Source organism: Terrapene carolina, unplaced genomic scaffold (genome assembly GCF_002925995.2).
Source record: "Terrapene carolina triunguis isolate 2854851 unplaced genomic scaffold, T_m_triunguis-2.0 Scaffold110, whole genome shotgun sequence".
Classification (NCBI taxonomy): Eukaryota; Metazoa; Chordata; order Testudines; family Emydidae; genus Terrapene; species Terrapene triunguis.
In genome coordinates this window covers 4,082,556-4,105,623 of record NW_020664461.1, presented here as the reverse complement: position 1 = coordinate 4,105,623, position 23,068 = coordinate 4,082,556, and the positions used below count along the sequence as shown (strand labels likewise).

At 45.1% G+C, this 23,068-nt stretch overlaps 1 protein-coding gene across 4 annotated transcripts in view; it reads right to left on the bottom strand.

The window, feature by feature from the left end:
- KIF2C (kinesin family member 2C) overlaps positions 1-19,261 on the bottom strand; it is a 45,120-nt gene extending 25,859 nt beyond the window's left edge. For 2 of the 4 annotated variants that reach the window (XM_024207480.2, XM_024207481.2), the window contains exons 1-7: positions 19,185-19,261; positions 14,060-14,154; positions 11,332-11,439; positions 10,966-11,014; positions 7,196-7,318; positions 3,715-3,828; positions 2,077-2,177 (exon numbers count right to left, since the gene is read on the bottom strand). In XM_024207480.2, coding sequence (XP_024063248.2) covers positions 2,077-2,177; positions 3,715-3,828; positions 7,196-7,318; positions 10,966-11,014; positions 11,332-11,439; positions 14,060-14,154; positions 19,185-19,248 — 654 coding nt within the window. In that variant the 5' untranslated portion in view covers positions 19,249-19,261. Of the gene's footprint in view, positions 1-2,076; positions 2,178-3,714; positions 3,829-7,195; positions 7,319-10,965; positions 11,015-11,331; positions 11,440-14,059; positions 14,155-18,988; positions 19,046-19,108; positions 19,128-19,184 lie in introns of those variants that run through there. The other 2 variants (XM_024207483.2, XM_024207482.3) reach the window with 2 other exon arrangements.
- Between the last annotated feature and the right edge of the window lie 3,807 nt (positions 19,262-23,068).

Sequence of the window (23,068 nt, the reverse complement as noted above, 5' to 3'; positions counted from 1 at the left end):
CCAAATCTGTGTGCTGTGTCTGCGTTGTAGCACCTCAGTCAAGCTGGGAAGTTTACACTGACTGCCATACTGATGAGTTTCAAGACTTGACAATGCAGAACAGTAAGAAGAGCATTAAGTTTTAAGCATAGTAAATTCCTCCCCGTGCATAGCGAGAAGAGAATAAGAATACCACATTATGTCTGCACTCCCTGAGGTAGCTTCACATGACAGGGAAGAGGAGAGACCATTCAACAGTAATCTAGGATTATCTATGGGCCGATTACTTTGTTATCAGCCTACCCTACCATTTGTCAATGAGTTCCAGTATTGCAATGGTCACCACTCCTCTTTTCCATTGCTAGTGGCCAATCATTTTGTTCAATTTATGCTTCGTTCAATGATCCAAAACGTGATTAAATCTGTTTCAGTAAAATACTGTGATAGTTTCAAGAACATTGTGTTCAGTTCTGGGCTTCAGGAAAGATGTGGACAAATTGGAGGAAGTCCAGAGGAAAACAACAAAAATGATTAAAGGTCTAGAAAATCTGACCTACAAGGAAAGATTAAACAAGCCCAGTTTTGTCAGTGTGGAGAAGAGAAGACTGAGGGGGAACATGATCACAGTCTTCAAGTACATAAAAGGTTGTTATAGAGAGGAGGAGGAGGAGGAATTGTTCTTCATATCCACTGAGGAGAGGACAAGTAGTAATGGGCTTCAGTTGAAGCAAGGGAGTCAGGAAGTTTTTCCTATTGTCTAACTGTAAGGGTAGTTAAGCAGTAGAACAAAATTACCAAGGGAAGCTGTGGAACCTCCCTCATTGGAGGTTTTTAAGAGCAGGTTAGACAAACACCTGCCAGGGATGGTCTAGATCAGTGGTTCTCAAACTTTAGCAAGCTGAGGACTCCCATTTTGATTTAAAAATTTTCAGGGACCTCCAAACCTCAACAGTCAGCCCCAGACCCCGCCCCACCCCTTCCCCCAAGGCCCCACTCCGGCCCCACCCTCCGCTCACTCCATCCCCCCCTCCCTCTGTTGCTCGCTCTCCCCCACCCTCACTCACTTTCACCAGGCTGGGGCAGTGGGTTGGGTGCAGGAAGGGGTGAGGGCTCCGTCCAGGCAGTGCTTACCGCAGGTGGCACCCGAAAGTGACTGGCACATCCCTCTGGCAGTGGCTCTTAGGCAGGGGGGGCCAGGGGATCTCCACATGCTGCCCTTGCCTGTGGGCACCACCCCTGCAGCTCCCATTAGCCGCAGTTCCCGGCCAATGGGAGCTGTGGAGTCAGCACTCAGGGTGAGGGCAGCATGCGGAGACCCCCTGCCCCCCTCCTCCCCTGAAGGGGGGCAGGGATATGCCAGCCACTTCCAGGAGCAACGCGGAGCCAGGACAGGCAGGGAGCATGCCTTAGCCCCGCTGGACTTTTAGCACCTAAAATCTCCCAGTTTGCCTTCAGTAGCCTCCGGGAGATAGAGCCTGATTCCAGGAGACTCCTGGCGAAACTGGGAGGGTGGAACCCTAGCTGATCAGCGGGGCCAGCAGCCCTGGACATGATTCTGCTCCCTCCCCCAACCGCACACCATCCCTGCTCCTCCCCCTCCCTCCCAGTGCCTCCTGCACACTGGGGAACAGCTGATCAGTGGGGCCAGCGGACTCCCTGGAGTACCCTCAGGGACCCCCAGTGGTCCACAGACCCCAGTTTGAAAAATGCTGGTCTAGATAATACTTGGTTCTGTCTCAGTGCAGGGAGCTGGACTAGATGACCTATCAAGGTCCCCCTCCAGTTCTACGATTCAGAAATGCCACCTGCAACTGAAAGAGCAAGTCTGGGGTTTAAAAGCCTTCAACTGCAGAAACAGCTACGCAGGACAGCCCTAAACAAATTCAGTCTGGAGAGATCAGACCGGTTCTGTTTACACCCTTATGCATGACACTTTAAAACAAAATCCACACAGAGTATAAACTGAAACCAAACACTGGCCATGTTAGTCCAAAATGTGTTTTAGTTTGACCACCATAAACACACTATCCTATAGAATTTTTCTTATGAGAGTTTATTCTGCAGAACCAAGGGTTACTCCCTGATCAAATACTGCACCTGTGCCCGTTTTGTTCTGATCTCACTTATCTGGGCTCTCTTCTCTTCCCGCTTGCTTTTCATTTTCTCCATCTCTTTCACAATATTAGATTTCCTCCGCACTGGAAAAAGACAGACATTTACATCACTTTTATGTGCAGTTCTTACCACAAACAAGTTTCTTTTAAGCAGAATAATTTCTTTAGCTACACCCTCCCCCCCACCCATGGACATACAAAACCCTCTTCTGTACAAACTGGGATATCATGACCTAGAGTCTGGTCCTAGAGAGAGTGTTCCTTATCGGTTGTGTCCAGTGGTTGTGACAATCCAGGTACAGACACCACAAGGGTCTGAATCCCAAGGAGTTAGCAACTGAATCATCTGGTTTTGTATACAAGGTTGTTAATAAATATATCAAGTAAGGTATCATGAAAGCTTGTAGCGTTCTGAACTGGATGGTCATTAGGAGAGATTTATACAGACTGTGGTTATGAATCTCTGTACATAGAGTATTGTGCTCATACACTGTACTACAATTGCAAATACACTTCACAGCAGGCAGGGGCTCCTATCGAGCCAGGTGTTTACACAAAACCAAACAAAAGTGATGATCCATAATATAGCCCAGGAAGAGAAACACAGAACCATTACAGTTAATGGGAAGACACGGAGATGCCCCAGCTATCAAGTAGAGAGGGAATTCCCCACACACTGAATAACCATAATCTGAGAGAAAGAAAAAAGGCTGTAAACCCTGTTAAAAAGGGAAGGGGTTTGAAGACAAAGGCTTCAGAAACAGGGGCAGCCCCTACGCAGGAAGGGGGGTCCATGAAACACTGGATCCCCTCTGCGACAGGGAGTACGGTGGGAAACGGTTCCGAGGCAATGGGTAACTGTATTAGCAAAGGGAATTTATCCAATATAGAAGTGTAAAGCCTGAAGTTGTGTATGTTTATTTTGTGTAACTTGTGTTTGCCTTTCCTTACTAGTTCATCTGTGATTTTTCTATTAAGTGAACTTTATTTTTTACCTCAAGCATGTCTCTGCTGTGCAATCTGTGCGGCGTGTGCATGCCAAAGTGAACTGATAACTGGGGGCTGTTCACACCTTTGGGGGGTGACAAGCAGAGGGGAAGTCAGAGTGCCTGGCAGTTACAGAACTTAGAGTAGACTAGAGACTGGAAGGGCTGTTGGGGATCACCCAACAAGGAGTAACTAGGCTGGTGGAAGCCAGGGGAGAACTTTGTGCTTGTGGGCTGGCTACTAGTGTCAGGGCTCCAAGCCATAGCAGCACAGCATTAAGGCACCAAAAGGTAGGAGGTCACCTTACTGGTATGGGCGATTCACCCCCAACAAAAATCACAGTGACCAGTGGTGTCTTCAGAGCATAGCTACCAGCTACTGAAGCTAGTTAGAAAGCCATTGTATTGCTACTCTGGGGTGGAGCCAGTCCTTCCAAGCAGACCTATTTGTATATCAAAACTGTACCATATTTAAATTTGAAGTCATCAGGATGTTTGCTTTTGCTGCTAAGCCACATTCCAGGAAGTCATATTAAACCTATGAGCATATGGGGAAACAATCTTAACCAACATTGCTTAGAGAGGCAATGCTGGTCAATGAGCCAGCCAGTCCTCAGACAATAGTCCTTATTTACCTGGATTTGCTGAAGAGCTGCTTCTGATAGATGGATGTTCTTCTAGAACTTCATGTACATTTGTCAGTGAGGGTTCTGTAGCACAATGTGGCCTGGTAGTTCGGGCTCGGCCAGCTGTTGAAAGGAAGCAGGTCAATGGAACAGTATCTGTTAGACCTCAGAAGTGAGGGAGAACAGCCTTGTGATCTGTAGGGCCCCAAGACAACCATAGAGCGTGGGGAGGAGAGGAGTCAGGCCATGAGTTGCCCTGCTCTCCAATTCTATGGTAGGTGAGGGAGACCACTTGCACGGGATGCAGGCACCCAGTGGCCACTTCATAGTAATTTAGTATAAAAACTGCCAATCCAATAATAGTTCACAATTCGTAAGTGTTTCCTTTAAAAGGTCAACATATAACACTGTATTAGGATATTGCAGAACTCTGCTGTAAGGTTATACTATACACAGCCTTAGCTTTATTCTCATTTGTGTGCACTATGGTACTGCCAATTATATGATCACATCTTTGCATGTATTTGATCCAAGATAAAGTTACTTAAATACTTGACTATGGAACTGAAGATTACTGCAGTGAAGATATCTATGCACTGTACCTTAGCTTCTGCATTTCCTATCTTTATTACTTACCTGTACAGCCTTAACGTTGTATTCAGATAGATCTTTTGCACGGATTTCTTAAAATCAAGGTTTGCCCAGTGTCAGAATTGCAGGCCAAGTACATATTTCTACATAAGGTTATTTAAATGCATAGTGTGCAGGTGTGGGGTTTTTTTTGGTTTTGTTTTTTTAAGTGAGGCACAAGTGCTTCTCACCCATACCAATCTCTCCTCTACCAGCAAGAGGTCTTTAAGAGATTTAGGCAGCATAAACTCATGTAAAGGCTTAAATATGAGAGACAAAATGGGTGAGGTAATATCTTTTAATGGACCAACTTCTGTCGGCAAAAGAGACATTGCCTCACCCACCGTGTCTCCCTTAAGCCTTAAAGTAATTTATGATGCTTGATTAGCCTTAGGACCCGATCTTGCTCCCACTGAAGTAGATGGGGACTTCGCCATTTATTTCAATGAGAATAGGGTAGGACCTTTAGATTTTTTCTTTAAAAGATTTTGGGAAGCTACAAAAAAGTGCTGGCTAGGGGAAAAAATGCCTATTAAGAGGAAACTGGCAAGAGCTGTAGGCTCAGGACTACCTTATTTATACACATCACAGTTTAGGATGAGTGGTCTTGATTTAAAATATGAATAACTTTAGTAGTTTTATTAATTTTTCCCCCCTCAAGCTTGACTCGTATTAGAGGTCTGAGATATAAATGAAATCAAGTTTCAAGATCTATGCAGTATCTTCAGCCTTGGCTAAGTTTTTTCAGTTTATGGATCTCATTGATACAAGTCTGAAGAGTAGGGCATTTGCCTACTATAAGCAGTGTAACTTTAAAGCAAACTAGTTGAGAACTGTGCTTAAGAAAATGCTTTGCATCTGCATAACGATGCATGTCTAGCCTTAAAATTAGTTATCCATACTGTTTGAGAGCCACAGGATCTGTGCTATGCCCCCCCAGCTTTTACAGTGTCCCTTGGAGGAACCTTCAATGTACCAGACCAGCAAGGGGCCCAACTTTTCCACAACTGAGCCTCTGGGCTCCAGCACTCTTGTTTCACACCATGAGCTCTGCCCAGCGAGTCTAACTGGGGAAGACTCCTGTTCAGAGACTCTTTGCTCTCTTCAGGGATCAATGAACCTCAGCATGTATTTGCAGTGACACCAGGCAGCCTTTTCAAAACAGAGTAGGGTTTATTACTCAACTGGAACACTTCGGTTACCATAGAGAAGCAAAGGTAAGACAGTCCATACTGGCCAAGCCAGAGCTCCCATACTGGTTTCCTCTCTCTGGTTATGCCTACAGTACAAGCGCTACAGCGGCACAGCTGCAGCTACACTGCTGTAGCGCAGGCACTTACTACGGTGATTGCAGGGTTTTTTTCCCTGTACTGCAGTAAATCCATCCCCCCCTCAAGAAGCAGTAACTAGGGTGACCAAAAAAGTTTTTCCATTGACCTAGCTGTGTCTACAGTGGTCGTTAGGTTGACCTAATACAGAGCACGGGGTGCAAAATTTCACAGCCCTGAGCAACGTAGTTATATCAGCTTAAGTTTTAGATGTAGATCAGGCCTGTCTGTCCATCCTAGGTGAGCTCCTGTGTCTCTCCAAAGGCCAACTCTTACCCTAGCCTCCTGTCACCTCAGGACACTGCCTTCTTCCTGCAGACTCATGCTGAGTTCACATGTTCTGCCTGCCAGAGTTTCCTGTGGATAGTTGTCAATTGTTCAGTTGTTGGGGTTCTCATTGTCCTTCTGGATCCTCCACTGATTGGGTAGTTTCAGCCAGACCTTTAACCACCCATTCATTTCACCCAGACTGTTATGTGATACAATGCACCTCATGTTTCCTGCTCTGCCCAAGTGCTGATTTAATCTTTCAGTGTCTGTGCATAGCAATGCAAAGCACAGAGGGAAACTGAGGCACATGTAGGACTCCAATTACTAGTTCCCACATTTGTCACACATGCGCAACAGGCAATTAAAAAAATCAACTTTGTTACACTTAGACTACTTTTTCAAAGCCACAGTCCAAAGTCTGCATGGAACAGATTGAGTTTTAACAGACAACCTCTCTAAAGTTCAGGGCCCATCATGAAAGCTAATATGGAACATGCAACACACATGCTTTTGCTGCGTGGTGTAGGAAAATTAACAGCAGTAGCTACCAATAAAGCATTAAGTCTGCATTTCCAAAAGAACAAAGCAGGGCTCAAATTCTTTCCTTACCCAATAGGTGTAAATACATGTGACTGTACCTGTAATCAGTACTGATGCAGAATTTGAAGTACTTTGGTTACATTCAAGTACATCCATATACCCAATTAATGGAATCGGTCAACCCAGTACAGCTCAGCGGCAATCCAGCTTTTTTTGTCCCCAAATATTGTCCCTATCTTAAATTATCCTTGCTAAGTCTTTCAGATGAGATATAAAACGCACTATTAATAGCTCTTTTAGCAAGAGTAGGGCCATTAACCCTGCCACTCAAACCAAATTGCCATGTGGGTAAAAATACACTTTGCACTTCCAAGAGAGCAGATATTTCACTTCCCATCCTAGCATTACGTATGCTATTGTGCACTGTTAAACAGATGTCAGATTCATCCCAAGACATGCATGTGGTGGATTAAGTGATTTATTTTTTTCAACATCAGCAGAATTTCTAAAGTGATTTGAGATCCTTCTTAATTAGAAGCCCTATGTAAAATGCACGATCACTGACCTCTTGTGGTCTCTTCCCTTCTCTGTTTAAAAGGGGAAGAGATTTTGGTCAGCTCTTTCTGCTTTTACAGTTTGCACACCCATGAGATAAGCATTTAGAAACACATAAGACATTCAGTTCAGTTTAATCACGTTTTACTGGGCTTGTCTCCACTCACCAGGCACTGTTGAATGGTTTCTTGTTTGTGCAGAAGTGGAGGGATCCACCTCCATCTCATTATCTTGGAGGCTGCCCTGGGATTCTGTGATAACAGACATCCTGGTAGAACGGCTACGTAATACTTAGGAAACAAAGAATTCAAGGTCAGTATTGAGCACTGACAACAGCAGGCCAGTTTCTTAATTTAAAAAAAAAAAAAAAAAAAGAAGCTCAGTATGCTCATGAAAGTACAGAACAATAAGGAAAGCAGCCTGGTTAAAAAGATACCATTCACAGCAGGATCTCAGAACCTTTAGAGAAGTTTAGGGTGAGGCAGAGTGCTAGAAAGTCATCAGTTTGGTGAAGAGTGTTCTTGAAAAATGCCACTAGTGCAAGATAAATAGTTCACTCCAGATTTGCAGTTCCAATGGATTCCTTTTCCTATTCCACTTTAATTAATCCTAATTTTCTTTTTAATTAATTTATGCTGAGGTTCCTGAGCTACCATTCCTAAAAGGGACCAGAAGGCTCATCTTCATGCTTCTGGTCACTGGATCAACCAATCTTGATGAAGGTGTTGTAAATCCAGTGACTATTTGACAGGAATTTGTCTGTCTTAGGCCACACATCACAAAACTGGCACCTTGGTTAAAGTCTCTGTGGAGACTTCCAAAGACAGCATAAGCATGAAGACAGCTTCTTTGTGATCACTGTCTCCCCAGGTGAGGGTTGAGGAGGTATCATGCCCATCACCATAGTACCTAAGTACAGTTAGAGCCAGCGTGGAAACTTCCACCAATGCTAAATTCACTTAAAAGCTATGATTACAGCATCTGTCTAATAAAAGCTGCACTCTCTCAAGGTTTACCATGCAAGCTGCAAGGGAATTAATGTCTTAGCAGTCACACATTTAGGTATCTATTACTTTAAGACAGTGGCCAGCTTCTTACTTGGAAATTCTTTTAGAGCTTTTATGCCAAGGCTATAGCACCCATTCAAATAGCTTAAAATAGGCCTTTTGTGAAGAAAGCAAATCTGACATGAAAAATTTGGAGTGCAATATAAAAATTAGATCTATTATCACCTCTAGCAATTGTAGGAATTTATCCAGAATAGAGCAATGAGTATTCTCATGTGAAGACAAGATTTCTGTTGCACACCAAATGTTTCTTAGAATTGTGGATAAACCCTGTGCACAGGAGTTGTAATTGTGCCCATGAAGCTCAGTGCAGATCACACCAGAATTCTTTACCTGGTTGCTGCTGCTCGGGCGCAGACATATTAGGTGTCACCGTTGCCACTTTAGGAACAAAAAAGAATTGTACTTTCATTATGCTTGGAGATGGAATTAAACGCTATGTCCTTTGTGAAGTGTAACAATTTCCAAACCTAAGCTCACCAGAAACACTCAGTGTCTCCAGCACTCTGATCACTTCATTACGGAAAGAAATGGCATGCAGTATGGTGACACCACTGCTCCCTAACAGGACAGAATACCATAATTCAGAAGACTAGCAAGATTAGTTTAGGCAGAGCCAGCTTTACAATTAACTTTGAAAAAATTACCATTTATTTTAGCTTCCCTCACTAGCAGATACAGTAGTACATTACACACTGATGGGGACTTTCTGCTTCCTTTTATGTGCTCAGCCTAAGAGGTCTGCAGGACCTGAAAGTGTTGAACTCTCTAACCAATGTAATGCAGGACTCAAAATAGGAGAATATTGTTCCCTGCTGCTGTAGCATAGATGTTTAGCAAAAGAGAACACAGACTACTTTGCTTTCCTGCTGGATTCGGAGCTGGTCTCTCTTTATGCACAAACACAGTGGTTCTCAATCTTTCCAGACTACGTAGCCCTTTCAGGAGTCTGATTTGTCTTGTGTTCCCCCCAAGTTTCACCTCACTTAAAAAAACTACTTGCTTACAATTTGAGCAAAAAATTGCTTGTTCTCATTTTTATCATATATTTATAAAATAAATCATATGAAATATAAATATATTTACATTTCAGTGCCTAGTATATAGAGCGGGGTCGGCAACCTTTGGGAAGTGGTGTGCCAAGTCTTCATTAATTTAAGGTTTTGCGAGCCAGACCAGCAGCGTGGGCGGCAGATGGAACCCTAGACTGGCAGCGGGCGGAGCGGCTCAGCCCGCTGCCAGTCTGGGGTTCCGGTCACTGGTCCCAGCCCCCCTCAGCCCGCTGCCGGCCCGGGTTCCGTCCATCCAGGCCGGCAGCGGGCTGAGGGGGGCCGGCGGCCAGGACCCCAGCTGGCAGCAGCATGCCATTAAAAAAAATCAGACCACGTGCCACCTTTGGAACGCATGCCGCAGGTTGCCGACCCCTGATATAGAGCAATATAAACAAGTCATTGTCTGTATGAAATTTTAGTTTATACTGACTTCTCTAGTGCTTTTTAATGTAGCCTGTTGTAAAACTAGGCAAATATCTAGATGAGTTGATGTACCCTCTGGAAGACCTCTAAGTACCTGGTTGAGAACCATTGCACTAAAACACTGGGACAAGAGCCAGGCAACATGCACTGCAGATTTTCACTTATATTGTATGCTTCAGAGTACAACAGTGACCTCTAGGGAGGGCATTGCCCATCTGTCAGTGACTGGCTGGGTTAAGAGCACTTGATTGGTCAGCTAGCCATTCACTACCAGGGAGTGACCAGCCTAGAGACAATCACTACTTAACTCCTAGTACAATTTCCAGTCTACCAGTTTTATGGAGAGTTCCCTGGATTAGTGACAGGGACGTGAATTTGTGTCAGTTTGGGATGCCTGGGTTGTTCCTATCAGATCTGCCACTCCCTGCAACAAGATTTGTATTGCCTTCTATCTCCAACATCACAGAGAACCAAGAGAGGGAGAGAGTTTAGAAAGCCAGTAGCAGCTGGGGTGGAAGCCTCCTGTTCCAGAACTTAGCACTACTGTACTGGACAGGACAAATGCTAGCAAGCAGGAGGCTTGCTGCACTTTTGGAGGGAAGGAAGGCAGAGGCAACACGGCAGGGGGCAAGGAGAACATAGCTAGCACAGGATGCTAATTCAGAACTTAGAATTCTATGGAGAGCTAGTCACATTTGTGACCATTAGCATCGACATGGCAAACTGCACACACACTCGTAATCTTTCCTCCCCAAACTAACAAAAAGCCCCAAGGAATACATTAGTCAACTAAAATCTGAAAGCTGAAGTTAGATATGGGAAGGGAACTATTTCCCAGCCAGCCCCATACCTGCCAGCCCAGGAAGAATAACCTCTTATGGACCACACCTTCCCTTGCCACATCCCAATCCTCAACTAGCTTTGTTCAAAACATTTTATTCTGTTGACACAAGAACCATTGACCCTATTCTGGAAACTCTCTACACACTCACTTCCCATTGGATTATGGAATTTGCAACGTGGAATTTACTAGAATTCCCCTGAAGCCTGTAGAACTATACAACTTAGAGGAGAAAAAAAAAAAAAAAAAAACCTGTTGTGATAAAAAGCAAATTGTGATTACCAACTTGCCAGCTCATAAACACACAAAAGCCTCCTGCTGGCGGTAGGCCTGTATTAGGGTACCCAAGGTAGGAAGCCTCCAAGACGTAGAAAAACCTCAGAATGCCTTAGGACTATGATTTAAGACTCAAATTTCACTAAGGAACCAGCATAAAGTACAGTTGCTTAATTAGTACATTTTGTAGCGTTGTGTTGCCTAAATTAGAGTAAATCTCCAGCATAATTTATTTTTGTTTTAGGACTATAGACAAGAATGAAGACAGTCGTTTTTACCTTCTCGTGGAGCAGGAATTTTTGAAAGGGTTGTTCTACGTTTTTGTTTCTGCAAAAAGTTAAAAAGCCACTGCAGTAAGTATCTGAAGCATCTACCATGCTCTTTGCATTATACAATTAAAATATGGTAACAAATACAAGAATGTGCCTGTTTTTATAAAAAACAGCACAGGAAGCCCAAAAAATCCAAATGGAACAAAACATGCATACCCAGAGACCTCAAAGTTTAAAGTGGAAGATAAGTGAAAGAATCAAAGCAGTTTTAAAAATAATCTGTACTTATTTTGTAGTTATTTATGTTCCGACATGCTGCTGTTTGAATTTTAGTACTATAACAAGAGTCTGAAGAGTTTAAGGATTACATACCTGTACAGTTACATTCTCCTGCAGAGGCAGGTTCTCTTTCACATCAGAAGCAGAAGGAATTTCTTCTAAAATCTCTGGATTTATTGTTATCACATCTTCAATCTCAATCTACAAAAGCAAAGACAAGCTTTAGATAGTAGACAATTTCTGTTCTAACTCCAATGGAAGACAAATACCTTGACATAAACCTTAAATAAAGAGAGCAAAATATAAGCCATTCATTTGTTTGATATGGAAAATTAGGGCTGCCTTGATTAGTAATGTAGTATTTTAAATTCCACTTGAGCAGTCTAATCTGACTGTAATAGAAATCTGCTAGTTAGACCATCTACCAGTGTCTGACAACAACCCACTCAGTTCCGCAGGAGCTATTGGGCACTTCTGAAAACACTAGCAAAGCACATTTGTCACTGTTTTAATCTCTTGTGGCTAATCTTAGTAAAGCTCTCAATCACTCCATGATTTCTGCTCTAGGAGAGCATTACGAGTTTACAATATAGTTGTGTTTATTGAAATAATTTTATTAAAAAGCTACTCACACTGAGGTAAATGAAGCATTCAGCATTTAAACCAAAACAATTAAATTAATCTGCATTTTCCCCATATTCACCCTCCTGCTATTTGCAAGTAGGAGTAAATAAGTGATTTCACCTCAACCTCCAAACTCCTGGTTTACCATGTAGTGAAGTCATAATCCTTTATCTACAACATTCTGCAGCTCTGGAAAAGTGTGATGTCACAAGTGTCTGTGGGGGAGGAGGGGGTAGTGAGGAGTTGGGCTGTGAAGGAGAAAACATAGGCACAAACTGAGCCTCTCTCCCTCGTTTTTACTGTGTAAAGATGACCTTATAAAACACTGAGTTTGTATGCCAGGTAGTTGTATGATTATCACTTCATCCTCCACAGAAACTAAGCTGCCTTTGATATTGAAATAGCACCTATCCTGCACAAGAAAGTTAAGTTTATAGATTAAATATTAATCTTTTAGAGGCTTTAGGTAAAAACATCATTTAATCCTCTGTAAAATGAGCAAAAATACAATATTAACTGTTCTCATACAAAAGAGTTAAAGTATTCACCAGATTTTTAAAATAGGTTTATAGATATGTGATGGTCTCCCCAAGTATTATGGAAACCCAGGACAATCATCATCAAGTTTACTCACTTTTAAGTAAAACCTTGTTAAATGCCAGTCCCTCAAACTCACCTGGGCTCTGACAGTCATGGTTTCTTCCCATTACAATAGCAGCTCACTTTGGAGGTTCTGCAAGTCAAAAAACCTAGGCCCCCATGATACCTGTGCAACCTCATTGAGCTTATGCTCATGGATTTGCACTGGTAGAGCTCAAACTAATTTGCCTGCAAAACATCTATTAATGGTGATTATGCAGGACATAGCATACCCAGCTTCAATGTCAGAGCACCACCTCATCTTTCAAATCTACCTCTAGCTGCCGGTACATATTTAGACTTCTGACTAGCATAGATCTGATAAGAGTTTAAAGTCTCAGACAATGCAATTAGTAGTTGGACTCTGGCCCAAACTTCACGGCTAATTCCCCATCTGTTGCAAAGACATCTGGGAGCTCATGAGCAAACTCCTCGCTATAAACAGACACTAAGTTTCAGGGAAAGCAAAAGTTTCCCAGAGCGTAAATAAAATAAGCAGAACTAAAGAAAGGAATGTGGTAAATTATGCAAGCTGGGAGGAGATTTACAAGATCAGAGTCCAAAACAAATGGGAAACAAGGAAAACCCTTTTCTACAGCCAATGGAGTGGGAAGATATCTGTCAGAATATTAGAAATACCTCCAGTTCTTTCTCAGCTTGTCTTTCTATAGACAATGGAGATATTTTATTGGATCACCAAGTTTAAGTATGGTTTTAATGCATAACTGGATAGGGAATGCCCAAAGTATCCAACTAATCTCACATTTTGCCATGTTAGGGAATTCTTCCAGAAAATTTTTAAGAGATCATTAAAGGTGCTGAATACCAATATAGAGCTGCCAAGGTTGCATAAGCCGGGGCTTTGTTAAGAGCACAACAGTACAGCACTAATGAAGAAGTCATAACTCATCACTTATGAGTCGTAAAACAAATGTATGTATATAAATACATAAACATTTAGTTTTATTCTGAATCAACTATTCTTACTAGAAAAAAATATTGCCCTCGGAGGCACTGTGTGTCAGCAATACTACCGTAATCATTATTTGTGATTAGTTGTATTATAGGGGTCCAGTTTACAGCAATGAGCGATAAGGGGTTTTCACAGCTTTCCTACCCTCAAACTAAAGAGCCAAAGACAAACATGGCCCAAAATTAAGGATTTGTAAAAAACAGACTTAGTTTTTGAAAGGGCAATAAAATCTTAATTTTCATTGGAACGTAATGCAACAGATAAACCTTCATCTGCAGCATTTACAAACCAAATTACAACTTTTATGCATTTGAATCTGAAGAGTTAGAACATACTACAAGCAAAAAGTGAACTGCCCAAGCTGTTCTCCTTGTCCTAGGTGACAGAAATACTAAGATTATATTTTTAGCCCTCAGTTTAATGAGCCACAGAATTCTATGAAACACGTAAGAAAACTGGCTTTAAGCCCAAAGGATCTTTATTTAATAGAGTCATGGATTTCAGCTCCATGCTTTATAACTATGCAATTCAAAGTTGCTGCTTTACTCCAGACAGAGTGAGCGTGGGAACGCCTCTCTCACTCACCTCTTTTCCTTTGGTTGAGTCCCCTTCTGACCATTCTACCGAGACAGACAGCCTTTCGACATTTACAGTCTTTATAATTGCACTGTGAATTAAGCCTAAGGATTAAAGATAAGTTCACATTTCATCAGGTCATTCAACACAACACACTTAACTTTTGCTGAAGAGAACAAGTCCCCATATTCAGCTCTGTAATACGGAAGAGAACAAGTCCCCATATTCAGCTCTGTAATACCAATTCAAGATTAGAAGGCTAGTTTTTCAGAGAGGAATTTGCCAGTATTCTGTATCCGAAGCTATGAGCCATTGTTAAGACCTGGGAATGGCCTTCATACTACAGTATAAATATTGGATAAACATTCAAGACACAAAAAAGCAATGAAGCTGTTAACTCTGCTGTCAGCCAGCAATTTCCTAGGAGTGCCAATACCTTTGAGGACGCAGCAGCCCAAAGGAAATTAAGCTATTATTGTCCCTTTGCTGTGGCATTAAAGACAACACCTTTTCTGGCAGGGATGCGATGTGCTATTTTTAGAGCCCGAACACTGAAAAGACTTCTGGCTTACTTAGTTTATTTTGACAGCACTTTGTATACGTTTTCCCATTTATATAGGTTTTCCTACACGGCAACCAGGGAAGAGACTTTTTTTTTTTTTAAGTGGAAAAAACCGTCCCCTAAAAAAGAAAACCACACACAAAGATTGCCTGGGGGAGTTCAAGGGTCTGTTTAGGACCAGAAACCACTTTTTAAATTGCACTGTGTCATGTTATTGACTTAAACTGGGACCATATAGAACATGGTTGCAACCAAGGTCCTGTAGTGGCACCAAATCTGGTATAAAGGAGGTCAAATAGGGTGTAAGACAAGGTTATGGTTTGCTGGTTATGGTTATGCTATCTGTATATGGGTATCATTTTTGTAGTTGAAGTTATGAATATTGGCTCTATACTGTCTGTATTTCAAACTTCTGCTATGCTTCTGGGTGACCCCAGACAAGTTGGTGTCAGCTCTGCCTAGCCTGCTTGATGGCCCATTAAGGACCAGCAGCTATACAACTGACCCATTGAGAGAAAGCAAATATGCCTTGAGACTCACCAAAGTATGCAGGGACTTGCCCATGTGACTCCAGACTCCATTTTGCTGTAATTTTTCCACAGTAAGAACAAAGAGGTATTCTTACACTTGGAAAAAGACTATAAAAGGCTGATGCCTCATCTCCATCTTGTCGTCAATCCTGCTTCTTACCTCTGGAGGGACTTTGCTACAAACTGAAGCTCTGAACAAAGGACTGATGACCCATCCCAGCTGGGGATGTACTCCAGAGACTTGATTTGAACCTGCAGTTTATTCGATCACTGCTACAAGCCTGAACCAAAGACTTTGTCATTACTGTGTGTAATTGATTCCATTTAACCAATTCTAACTCTCATCTGTATCTTTTTCCTTTTATGAATAAACCTTTAGATTTTAGATTCTAAAGGATTGGCAACAGCGTTATTTGTGGGTAAGATCTGATTTGTATATTGACCTGGGTCTGGGGCTTGGTCCTTTGGGATCAAGAGAACCTTTGTGTGTTTTACTGGGGTATTGGTTTTCATAACCATGTGTCCCCATAACGAGTGGCACTCGTGGTGATACTGGGAAACTGGAGTGTCTAAAGGAATTGCTTGTGTGACTTGTGGTTAGCCAGTGGGGTGAAACCAAAGTCCTCTTAGTCTGGCTGGTTTGGCTTGCCTTAGAGGTGGAAAAACCCCAGCCTTGGGCTGTAACTGCCCTGTTTTAAGCAATTTGTCCTGAATTGACACTCTCAGCTGGGTCCCGCCAGAACCAGCATCATTACACACTTAAATCTGCTAAACTCCATGTTTACAGCATCCCTTCATTTTCAATCTCCTTTGGAAAGGACAGAGTCTCATATATGCCTGGTGTCATTGGAAAGCTTTCATCAAGAATGGAAAGGAAAAAAGTCTGTAAGAAGACCAGTCCCCTAGAGGGCATCACAAGCAGTAAGTCCAACACAGGCAACCAAAGGCAAGAGTGAGAATATAAGAATGACCATATTGGGTCAGACCAATGGTCCACGTAGCCCAGTATCCTGTCTTCCAATACTGGCCAGTATCAGATGCTTCAGAGGGAAAAAGCACACATTGGGGGAATGGGGTGTGCACAAACATGCACACAGCCATAGTGAATAAGACAGCCCTATATCAGCATGGAGCTCTTACAATCCCACTGCATACCCAGTGATGACAGGACAGGGGAGAAAGGGACTTGTCCCCGCTGCAACCCAAAGGCCCAGGGTGGATGGGGGCTCTCCTCCTGCCCCCTCACCCCCAGTAGAGAGGCTGCTTCCCAGAGGTGGGGCATGCTAAGGAATGGTAGAAGGAGAAACAGCAGAATAAAGACAATGGACTTCAAGAAAGCAGACTTTAGCAAACTCTGAGAACTAGCACATAAGACCCCATAGGAAGCAAGTCTTAGGAGGAAAAAAAAAAGTTCAGGCGAGTTGGCAGTTTTAAATAGACATTATTAAGGGCACAAAAGCAAACTAACTGAATGCATAGGAAAGATAGGAAGTATGATAAGAGACCATCCTGTCTTAACCAGGAGGAGATTTTTTTTTTTTTGATGGCCTGAAACTCAAAGAGTCAAAGGTAGAAGAAAGTAGTAGGGATGTAAATATTGGTTAAAAAAGTTAACTGCTTAAACGATTAAAATTATTTTGTTTAACCAGTTAACCGAGGTAGCTGGGGGGACATGGTGGGGGCTGGGGCCAATCCAGCCGGGGACTGGGATCCAGCCAGCTCAGCCGACACAGCCCAGCGGAGGTCTCGCTGGCACGACCCGGGCTGGGGCCACTCCCGCTGACCAGAAGCGGGGCCACCAGGGTTTACGATTAACCAGTTAACCTTTTACATCCCTAGAAAGTAGATCAAATTACAAAGGATAAATTTAAAACAAAAACCACAAGCATGTAGGGACAAAGTTAGATTAAACTAGCTCGGGACATACAGGGTGACAAGAAAACATTTTACAAATACGCTAGAAGCAAGAGGAATACCCAGGCCAGAGTAGGCCCATTACGCAATAAGGAGGGAGAGACAACAGAAAATGCAGCAATGGTCAAATTATTAAATGTCTTTTTTGTTTCAGTCTTCACCAGAAAGATTAGCAGTGATCGGACGACTAACATAGTTAACATTAGCGTACATGGATTAGGAGCGGAGGTTAAAATAGGTGAAGAACAAGTTAAGAATTAAGGTATGTCTACACTTAAAATGCTACAGCATAGACACTACCTATGGCAACGGAAGGATTCTCCTGTTGCCATAGGTAATCCACCTCTCAGAGGCAGTAGCTATAGCAACAGAAAAATTCTTCAGTTGACCTAGCGCCATCTACACCAGGACTTGGGTTGGTGTAACTATGCTGCTCACGGGGTGTGGGTTTTTCACACCCCTGAGAGATGTAGTTACACTGACCTAATTTTCTATTCTAGACCAGGCCTTACTTAGACAAGTTAGATGTCTTCACGTCAGCAGGCCCTGACAAAATACACCTTAGAATATTTTAAGGAACTGGCTGAAGAGATCCCTGAGCCATTAACAATTATCTTTGAGAATTTGCGGAGGAAGAGAGAGATCCCAGAGCACTGAAAAAGGACAAATATAGAACCCATCTATAAAAAGAGGACAAAAGATAACGCACGGAATTATAGACCAGTCACCTTAACTGCGGTACCTGGAAAAATAATGGTGCAAACAATGAATTGTAAGCACCTTGAAGATAAGGTAATAAGTAACAGTCAATACAGATTTGTCAAGAAAAAAAAAATCGAGTCAAACCAACCTAATAGCCTTCTTTAGGAGAGTAACATGTGATATCTCTCAACTTTAGTATGGCTTTTGATACGGTCTTATGTGACCTTCTCATAAGCAAACTGGGGAAATAGATCCTAGACGAACCTATTATAAGGCTGGAAAACCATACTCATAAGTAGTGATCAATGGTTCACAGTCCAGCTGGAAGGGCATATTGAGTGAGGACCTGCAGGGCTCTGGCCTGGGTCTGGTTCTATTAAAAACTTCCATAAATGACTTGGATAACAGCCTAGAGCGTACACTTTTATAAAGTGCGCAAACGATACCAAGCTGGGAGGGGCTGCAACTGCTTTTTGGAGAAGAGGATTAGAATTCAGCATGATCGTGACAAACTAGAGAAATGTTCTGCAATAAATAGGAGTACTCGTGGCACCTTAGAGACTAACAAATTTATTAGAGCACAAGCTTTCGTGGGCTACAGCCCCCTTCTTCGGATTATGCTCTAATAAATGTGTTAGTCTCTAAGGTGCCACAAGTACTCCTGTTCTTTTCGCGGCTACAGACTAACAGGGCGGCTGCTCTGCAATAAATAGGATGCAATTCCAGAAGGATGAATGCAAAGGCTCCCACTTAGGAAGAAGAGCCCTTGCACAAACAGAAGATGGGAAAGGGCTGCCTATGAAGGAGTCCCACAGAAAAGGATCTAGGGTTAATAGCGGATCAAACACTAAATAGAGTCAACAATGTCTATTGTTGCAAAACAAACCCCCAGCCCCAACCCCCCTCACCCCGCCACGCGTCAGCAGGCGCGCGGGGAGCGAGGCGGGGAGCGAGGCAGGGGGGGCGCGCGGGGAGCGAGGCAGGGCAGTAGCTCCTCTCCCCTCTCCTGCGGCCCGGCCCTCGGGGGAGCGCTGGCCACGCTGGAGCGCGGCGCCGGTGATGAAAGGTGCGAAGGACAACGGGGGACGTGCGGAGGCCGGAGAAGAGCCGGCGCGGGCGGGCGGGGACCCGAGGACAGGCCCCGGGGAAGGGGAAAGGGCGTTACGAGGAGGGGGGAGCCATTGTTCCCGCCCGGGACACGCCGCGCGGGGAGAGTTAGGCCCCAGTCACCAGCGACGGGCTCTGTGCTCCTGCCTCCGCCCGAGGGGCCCGTCCAGCCCCACACGTCTCGGGCTCTGCCTGCCCCCCCCGCTGACCCCCCCGCAGCCAGACCCCCACACACACACACACCTCGCTGAAGGGGGCGGTACGGAAAGCGGCGGGGGTCAGTCCTGTCAGACACCCCGAACGCTCCCCCCGCACTCACCGTTGCTCCGCTGAATCTTAATAAGCCGGCCGGGCTGGAGGCGGCTGCAGACCGCGGAGTCCATAGCGCGGGGGGGAGGGGAGGGGTTCCTCGGGGCCGCTAGAAACGGGGAGGCGTGAAGGGGTCTGTGGTCCCAGCGGTACCGCGTCCAATCAGCAGCTGGGAATGGCGGGCCCCCCGCAACCGCCGCCGATTTAAACTCCGCGCGCCGGCGTGCCGCAGGGCCTACCGGGAAACGCGGCCTCGGAACCACAACCCCCAGCATGCTGTGCGTGTACAGGGAACTCCATCTCCCAGCATGCCGAGGGACTCCGGCCTAGCGCACCTACTGGGAACTACCACTCCCATCATGCCGCGGGCCCCTCTCTCAGAGCGCTGCGGGGCCTCTACGCGCGGTGCACGCTGGGAGATGTAGTCCTTCTGGGGCGGGGAGGTCACAGTTGCCCAGCTTACACGTGGTGCTGCCACGCCAGGCAGGGTTCCCCTTCTGTCCGGGCCTGCAGGCGAGGGGCAACCGGAGGGGGGGTGTTGCCGGCCCAGAGGGCCCGAGGGGGCAACAGGGTTCGTTGCCCGGTGTGCGTCGCACCAATAGGCACACCAGGGTGGAGAAGCAAACCAAATTTATTGGAGATCTCGAAAAGGCCCTCAGGAGACCAGCATGTCTCAAATCAGAAGCGCAGCTAATACAAGCAAGTTTCCCATTTTATATTCCAAGCTGTTTGTGTGCAAGCCTTTGTTCTGTTCCTCCCTTACCCCTCCCTTCCCGACGGCGGTTACAGCAGGCACTACATTGTGGCGTGTTAGAAAAGTTCTCGTCCGCATGTTTATCTTTGGCCTTGCAAGCTAAGACGTAGTAGGCTTCTCCCTCCCCCTTTCCCCCTCCTTATCACTACTGCTTCTGCTAGTGTGAGCGAAACTGCAGCTGTCTGCTAAAAAAGCTGACCGTTACATATTCTGCTTTTAGGCTGGTTAGTATTGAGGCTGGTTAAAGTTCACAAGATGGAGTTACTGTGGCTCACTTAGACCCAGAGCAGGGGGGTTTCATCGGCACTTATGGCCTTCCACCCCCCCCCCCGAGTAACTTGGTAGCTATGCCTAGTGACGCCAACAGGGGAAATGGGGAAACAAGGGGGGAGGCCCTGATCCTGACCCTGCCTGTAGGACCCAAATAATCAGGGATAATGGAAAAGAGGGGACAGTCACTGGCCACCCCACTTCCATCCCCAGCCTGGACTCCTTGCTCTCTCCTTGAGCAGGAGGTTACATTACAAACACCTCCATGTATTTACGGTGAAAGCTGTAAGGCGGTGTCTTTCCCTGTGTCAAGCGCCAGCAGCTGTTTGGGTTCGGCCTGGCCAAGGGGAAGCTCACCTGCACAATGCCCTTGCAGCCCTCAGCCTCTGCACAGGGCTGAACTGCATCCCCACATTGTGGGTGTGGTGTGGAACAGGGGCTCTGCACTTCAGGCATTTCGGGCTGTGAAATTAACTTCCAGAGTGCAAGAGGTATTTCAGAATGACGCTCCCAGCACTACTGTATGCAGTATTATTGTGGCCCTGTTCGTCCCAGAATATTACAGAGGCAAGGTGGTGAGGTAATACCTTTTGTTGGACCAACTTCTGCTGGTAAGAGAGACAAGCTTTTGAGCTTACAGAGAGCTCTAAGCTTGTCTCTCTCACCCGCAGAAGTAGTTTCAACAAAAGATATTACCTCACCCACCCCCCTTGACTCCCAGCACTGACACCCCCGCTACCCAATAAATCCTCCCATCAAAAATGGGGGGGGGGGATCAAAAAGAAAAATCCTTCCCCAGCAGTTTTTAACTCTAAAAGAGGAGGAGCCAGAGACTCCACAAAGTCCTCTTTGGAGAGCTAGCAGCATGTCCAGTCCCATCTGGAGATGAGTCACCAGAACTAACACATCTACAAGACACTGCCAGAGGAGTGAAGGTGAGGGGACACTCATGGAGCTGGTCCCAGCATTGAGTCAAAGCAAAGGAACTCCAGCAGAAGTATCTGAAGACAAGCAACAAGAACAGGATCTCTGGTAATGCTCCCACTACTTGCCCATGTGATGATGAATTGGGCTTCAGAGATGGTTTTCTGATTTTTCCCTATAAGCCAGCTGTGCACCTGAGGCTGCCCAGAGACTGGCTCTGGTGCCAGTCTTGATTTCTGACACACTGATTTCTGACACACTTGAGTTCTTTTAGGACTGCCCATGCTTCCCTTTCCCCCCTGCACCAGCTGGCGGCATCCTCCTGGTAAATAGCAAGGCTGCATATCTTCCTGGTTTGCCCAGCGCCCTTTTTGAACAAGACTCTGCCGTGTCTCTTGGGAAGTGGTCCTCCAACGTAAGGACAGCCTGCAGGAGTGTACAGGCAATTGCTAACCTCCGCCATGCTGCCCCTCACCGACCCAACAGCCCCCTCCACCTAAAACTTCCACAGCCACCCACCCCACAGCCAACACTCATCTAAGTACACCACAGCCACCCACCCAGCATTTTGACAAGAGACCTATACAAGGGGGAGTAATTTGGAAAATATCTTACCACCTTGAAGCAAACCTCAGCGTGGAAAGAGAAGATGGGAATGGCCTTCCAAAATGGTGGGGAAAGAAACATTGTATCATTGTTGGCATGGAGACTAGGATTGGGGATAGTAAGGCCTTGTGTTTTTTCTGGTTTCCTCTAGCACCTGTAACGCCACGGCCTGTGCGAAGAGGGAAGTTAGCAGCTGCAGAGAGGCTGGAAAAACAAGGACAAGAGAGGAAATGTTCCAGGAACTAGTGACTGCATCCCAACAGAGGACCTTGAAGGCAGAAGTTTGGAGGGAAGGTTTCCTGGTGCAACCACAAAGCATCAAAGTAGAGTGCATGGCCTTGGAAAGGGACATGATACAGACTCAAACAGCGCTGTTGGAGCACCTTTTGTGACAAAGGTCAAGCACTGCTCCCCAACCTTGCAATGTCCTGCAGACTATAGGGAACACACCAGACTGGGACCACCATTTCATTCAAGCTTTACAACTCCTTCCAGAACAATCCACCTACCAAGATATGGAGAAGGAGAACCCCTTCAAACACATCACCTTCAGGAGTTTAGGAGCCTTCGGTTTGGCCATGCCACAGTTCCACTGGCCTCAGGTTTGCACTGTGTTCTTAGTTCACTGGTTTTTTAATCAAGTAGTTATGTATTCCCTATGTTATTTGTTCATTCAATGATTTTTTGGGGGTAGAACTCAGCTGAAAAATGTCATGGAGGTACAGCCCAACCCACAAATTATGTAACATCCACCCATAGTATCAATTCCTAATAAAATCAGCACACAAACAAACACATTTCAGTCATTTCCTTGGCTACAGCATATTCATTACCCACAGCTATCCCCTGGGCACAATGCATCCTTAACCCTGGTTCTTTGATCACTTGGGGCTAGATTCACAAAAGGACTTATGCACCGAATTGTCACCTTAGGCACCTAAATCCCAGAATCAGGCCCCACTGGGATTCCCAAAACCCCTACTCAGCTGCTGCTGAACTTTCTAGATGTCTCATTTCACTCGGCATCCACATTTTTGCAGCAAAAGTTCCTTAGGTGCCTATGTTAATGCCTGTACATGACCGCACTGCAGCCCCACACAAGGCATCTGGACTCCTAACCCCCACTGTGATGCACAAACCAGGGTAGACAGACATTCCTCCACCTCAAACACCCACAGGGCCCAATCTGGTAGGCAAAGCTCTGTACACACTTACCAGAGCAGGTCCCTATAAGCAGGCTTCCACAGACACAGCAGTGGGGGGACAGGAGAAGGAGGCCCTCCCTAACAACTTTTAGCCTAGTGGTTAGGATACACACCTGGGATGCAGGAAACCTCCTA